Source organism: Diadema antillarum, unplaced genomic scaffold (genome assembly GCF_040938485.1).
Source record: "Diadema antillarum isolate AM-2024a unplaced genomic scaffold, OU_Dant_1.0 scf00000172, whole genome shotgun sequence".
Lineage (NCBI taxonomy): Eukaryota > Metazoa > Echinodermata > Echinoidea > Diadematoida > Diadematidae > Diadema > Diadema antillarum.
The window spans coordinates 490,036-496,035 of record NW_027271061.1 but is presented as its reverse complement, the minus strand read 5'-3'; the positions used below and the strand labels follow the sequence as shown (position 1 = coordinate 496,035).

At 38.0% G+C, this 6,000-nt stretch overlaps 1 protein-coding gene across 1 annotated transcript in view; it reads left to right on the top strand.

The window, feature by feature from the left end:
- Positions 1-4,466: 4,466 nt before the first annotated feature.
- LOC139722819 (protein ENTREP2-like) overlaps positions 4,467-6,000 on the top strand; it is a gene marked incomplete at its 3' end in the record, with an annotated part of 149,770 nt that continues 148,236 nt past the window's right edge. Inside the window, exon 1 of the mRNA XM_071634114.1 lies at positions 4,467-5,192. Within this exon, the coding sequence (XP_071490215.1) occupies positions 4,908-5,192 (285 nt within the window). The remainder of the gene's footprint in view (positions 5,193-6,000) is intronic.

Genomic DNA, 6,000 nt, shown 5'->3' with positions numbered 1-6,000 from the left:
GCAAGACGATACAACTCCACGCCTTTTACTGCCATCCTCCTCTCAATCCTGGTCACATCATTAATGACTGTAATATCGTACTATCACACTATCTGAGGTGTATAGTTCTTGGAGCCCCGTCTTTCTACCTTCTATTATGAGTTTGTACATTCGTCAGGGTAGGTATACTTAGGTGCGTCCAACATTGAGCATTGTGAGGTTCATTTCAGTTGACTTTACGGTTGATGACGTCACGAGAGGCAAGAAAGTTGTTTTCAGGGGCAGAACGTATAATAGGTGAAGAAGAAGAAGAAAAAATATTGATTCAAATCAGCGATACATTGGATGGATCGGGGTCATCCCACTAGACCGACACCCACGAGTCATACAACCCACGAGTTCGACATTGAAAACAGGTCCATGAGTCAAACAGCTCACGAGTCATACAGTCCATGAGTTCGACACTAGCTGGTGAAAACAGCCCACGAGTTCGACATACAACATGGGGCTTAATGTGTCGGTCTCGTGGGCCTTGTTAGCTTATCATAGTGTCGAACTCATCCGCTGTATGACTCGTGGGCTGTATGACTCGTGGGTGACATTTGAGGAATATCAAGGGATCTTTAAAACTACACCATATTCTCGATCAATAACTAATTCTGCAAGTTTGCAATTTCGCATTAAAAAAATCATTACCACTAGTTTTGACCCATTTTCTTAATGTATGATTTGTGTTTTCTTGAAATTGGGAATGTAAATAGAATCGAACTAAAGTGAATCAATAGGAATGAGTATAATATTTGACAATCAAGTGACATGCCAACGTAATAAAAAAAACCCACCCAAAATATTAACAATAAAAAAAAAGATTTCCCTTCTCTATCTCTTTGGACTCCTGAAAAATTGAAAAAGAGGCCTATAAGATATCTTGAAAATGATTAAATTCCTAAAATTCTTGCTGATTTAGAAAGCCCAATCCTCAATCAGAATTATTATTCTATGTCATGAAATCACTAATTCTTGTGCAAACCGGACTGAACATTCATCAACAAACATTTTATGTGGTGAGATTTTCAATTTGTTCTGTTTCTCCTTATTTCTAAGGTCCCATTTTGAACACATCCACACATCCACACAAACATACAAATACACACACACACACACACACACACACACACACACACAGACACACAGACACACACACACACACACACACACACACAATATCTCCTAAGGTATTGTAATGGCAAATTACTGAAGATGGTAGGGGGTGAGGGTTGACTGTCAAGATATGGAGTTGGAATGAGAGCTCACTTGAGAAAGGGATACATTGAGCAGGCTTCCGGATTTAGGGGAGTCTCCAAGGCAGAAAAACCTATGGAAAGCCCACAAAAGGAGGGGGTGGTTTAGAAATTTTGGCAGTTCCGAAAAAAGGGATGCTTTCATGACATGTGGGGGGGGGGGAATGAGAGAAAACATATTGCGCGTACTCTACATCCACTCTTCTAGACCTTTTCAGCCCGTGGCCCACTCTGGCTCCTACAAAATTTCGAGGCCCATAGTTAGATCAACTATCCTATGGATCTTGTTGAGAAGCTTCACTCCACATTGTACTGGGGGCGTTCTCTGTTTCATTCTGTCCGCCTGCATTCGCTCCTACCACCGTAAGTGATTCGCTCATGTAATCATGTGTGTATTTCTGCCGATAGATGGCGCAATCTAATATTTCCCCACTTGCGTTTAGGACTTCGTTATTGCAGTACTATTGGAAAGATGCCACAGTTACATAAGTAGGCCCCTCCGTTGAGTGTGCTTTCCCCTAAAGCTTGTGGTCTTTGTTTTCGAAAGTATTCAACATTTCAGAGAAGAAGTCAGATCAGATATCTAAACAGCGTAGGTGAGATGTTTGGCATCACACTTCCTGAAAGTTATACATCTGCGGTTTGACTGATCGTTCAATGGATCATTATTGTGGTCTATTCTGACAACAATATTCAAATACTGACGTTCAGGTCGGGTCTGATATCTTCCATGATCGTATGATTTTGAGCATGAATTGAAATGATGTCACCTGAAATGGCGTCCATAATGTTTGAGTCGATGACACTGAAGATAATGAGATAACTTGAAACAAAATAACAATCGACATCAAATCAATATCAAACCATGAGTAAGGCTTATGCAGCTGCTATATACCGCTGCTGATAATCATTTATTATTATTATTATTATTATTATTATCATTATTTTCATTATTATTATTATCATCATCATCATCATCATCATATTTGTTATTAATTGTACCTGCCAGTAAAGGCATAAGTAAATGTCTGTAGGGGCCTATGTGTATGGTACGTATCAAATCATTAATAACACCATTGAATAGATAATGTCTCAAATAGGTAGCTTTTAGGTGAAAGAAAGCACAAATCGCAAAATGAATGAAACATACATGTAGCTAAAATTGTCATCTTTGGAAATTAAAGTGTCACGGCCCGCCATTTATCAATGTTTATGATATGACATAATTTAAAATGTATAATTTCTTTTTCATTATTTTACTGCTAAAATCTTGAAATGCTTTGAAAATGAAAAGTACATCAAGTTCAACATAAATTTCATTTTGATATAGGTTTGATTTTTTTATACACATCGTACAAAAGCAAACAATAACTAATTTAGGTGTCCCTGCATAAGAGAGTTCCTAGGTTAATCAAAAGGTTTCTGTCGCTCAGAAAGGTAAAATCCAGAAAAGCACAGAAAACGAAACAAAACAAAACACCGTCAAAAGCAAGCAAATAAGAGTTGAGTTGAGTTTATTAACAACATATTTGTACATAATACATGTGAATTATGATAACATGATAACGTGAAATTACATATGATAAGATAAACATGAAAATATTTTATGAGAGAATGCACTATGCAAGGCACTTACAGCTGTATCATTATGCATGCATATATATTTACATACTTAATTTATCTTACATAAGAATACATGTGGTGTAATTTCATTTAATTTCATGATAATATATTTATCACTGAAAAGACAACAAAAAATTAATAAGTATGTAATATAGACATATATGCATCGACAAAGGTTCTGAAAAAAACCCCAAACAAACAGAAGATAATGTTGTTAAAGGGGGAACCGAAAGTTAGCACAAGTGCTAGTCGAGAATGGTTCTCCAGTTTAGCTACATTTCAAATACTCATTGCAAGGTCTATCCTTCTGAAGTAACTTTACTTAAAAAGTACATTAGACTAAACATTGAAGTATTCTTTTCATCACTAAACTTTGTTTAACAAATGATATTTTAGATTTATTCGAAATGAAGACTTTGTTCTTTCCTCTTGAATATATTTGGGCAAACTATTCCAGAACTTTGACATTTCGGGAGTCTAAGCAATATGGAATGATATTTGCCTCTAGTCCTGCTGTATGCAGGATTCATTAGCTCATAATATTGCGTTAAAGTATGTGGTAAATGTCCCTTGTGCAGATCATAATAAACAATATCTTAACTTAAAAAGCAAGCCAATTTTGTGCCTAATGCATTTATTGATACATTGAATCTGATCCTTCCACATCAAGGACTCATCAATTTGACCTACAAAAGATGCTACATGTTTTCTTTCTATAACCGTTTCAGAAACTGTTAACACACCTTTAATTGCAATGGATCGTCTTGGTCCTTTTATAATCATATATCATAATCATATAATCATATCATAATAATAATCATATCATATCATATAATCATATCATAATTATAATCATATAATATCATATAATCATATCATAATTATAATCATATAATATCATATAATCATATCATATAATCATATGAGATCATATAATCATATAATCAACCAACCAACCAACAAGCAAACCAACAAACAAATGCTAAATAGCTCTTGATATGTAGATATAAGTGTCAAGTAAAAGAAGTTAAATGGGAATGAGGCAATCATGGCTAGAAAGCCATCTGATACACTCTGCTTTTAATACGGGGGGGGGGAGGATCATCATACAGAAAAAGAACCAGTTTTACTGATATAGCTTTTTAATCAATAGTCCGCCCATGACACTCAATGGACTTTAGCTGTTCTCTAGGGATAAGAGTTGCTGACAACGGAAAAGCTTGCAAAACAGGGATGGTAGCCTCGTATTAAGATGAGGTAAACTAACCAAAAGTCTGTCAAATTCTGGAGGAAAATATTCTCAATCTCGCGGACGCTTACGTTCTTTCATAGGAAACAGCAGCAGCAAACTGCTCCAAAGATTTTCGATGTTTGATCATTGAAAAACTGCGTAGCGCCATCTTTCGATTGAATGCATTCTTGGTGCATTACCAACACTGAGTACTCCGGCTCCCTGGCCCTGCACGAGTTCGTATGTTACAGGCACATAAACTCTGCAGACACACACAGACAATCCACTAGCATGCGGACGTCTGCACGCTGCATGCATGTGGCCCATTCATTCGAGACGTTGTTTACAAATAAAGCGTGTGAGATCATCGATCGCACCCACGGATAGATACTTTCTGAGCTACATATCTTTGCATTTCGACTGCTTTGTTAATGGATTATTATTTGCTCTGACGCGACATACTACTCTTATGAGGACAGGAGGAATACTGGATTGAACCTAGATACAGAGGAAGTCAGATCGTAATGGAATAACGTGAGGAATATCACCGTCTACAATCCTGCTGAGCTGTGGCCACTCTCTTTTTGTTGGCATCTCTCGTTCGCCTGCTGCTTACCAAACTTTTCTTGGACGTGACGGGCATGCGAGTTTACTCTTGGAATATCGAACAACGAACAACATCAGTTACCAATTGTGCAATAACACTGTGAATGTCTCTCATGTCGTTATATTCTAAATAGTTGAACCTTTGTTGTTGCAGCTTTGACCCTAAAATGGCCAGAGGGAGTGTGAACGGAGCGCAGCAGCCTCCGCCCTTTCAAAACGGGATACCGGACGGGCAAACGACGGTGATCAGTGAGCGCGACAGGGTCGTTCTGCGGCGTTCCGCCCGAGCCCGGCGGGGTGCCAGCATGCAGCGACCGCGTCGGACCACACTGGCGTTTGGCATAACGCAAGTGATCCTGGGGCTGACAATTGTAGCTGTTAGTTTTACAGCTTTCGCCCTTTCCACCTCAAATAGGATAAGAAATGCCTGCCCATACTGGGCTGGATTCTCGGTATGTATGCTGCATGTTATCACCAATGAGCAGAGTAGATTCTACTGTTTAAATGATCTCATGACTGAGCTGGTGGTAGAGGCAGATACTAATAATGTTTGTACACAATTTATATAAAGACAAATACATCTAGTTGATAATTTAAATAAATATTATTAAACAAGTGTGTTGAAATAAATGTAGGTAGTGCAGTGGCAATCTTTATTTGTGTGTAAAGTATAAACACACACAAAGACAGACACATGCACAAACAAACATACAGACACACAAAGAGTAGTCTAACTCTAAAAATGTATCAGTGTAGGGCCTACAGTTACAAATATACAAATTTTATTGCTGTTCTCCAAGTCCAACTGTGGCAATAAACAGTGTGTGTTGATACAAAAGAGAAGGAAGGTCAAGAGAAAAAGTATTGCGACAGATGAAAGAGATGGTTGAACATCAACCCAAAAGAGTAATCGATTCTACATCCTTTGATATGTTTAAAGTAAGGCTGGATTATTACTGGTATCTGACCACTTTAGCCTTCCTTGATCAAAACATCTTTCAAAACATCCCAACCCCCTCCGCACATGCCATGCAATATTGAGTAACTCAAAGCCTGAAGAACTGACCAAGGATTAGATGATCTACATGTACCTCTCATTGTACCCAGATGATGATGTTGATGAAGGAAAAGTGCATGTCTGTTAGAACTTGGGAAATGATTGCATGATGTGTGTGTGTGTGTGTGTGTGTGTGTGTGTGTGTGTGTGTGTGTGTGTTTGTGTGTGTGTATGCTGCCAGCTCACTGGATCTTTCATTCTTG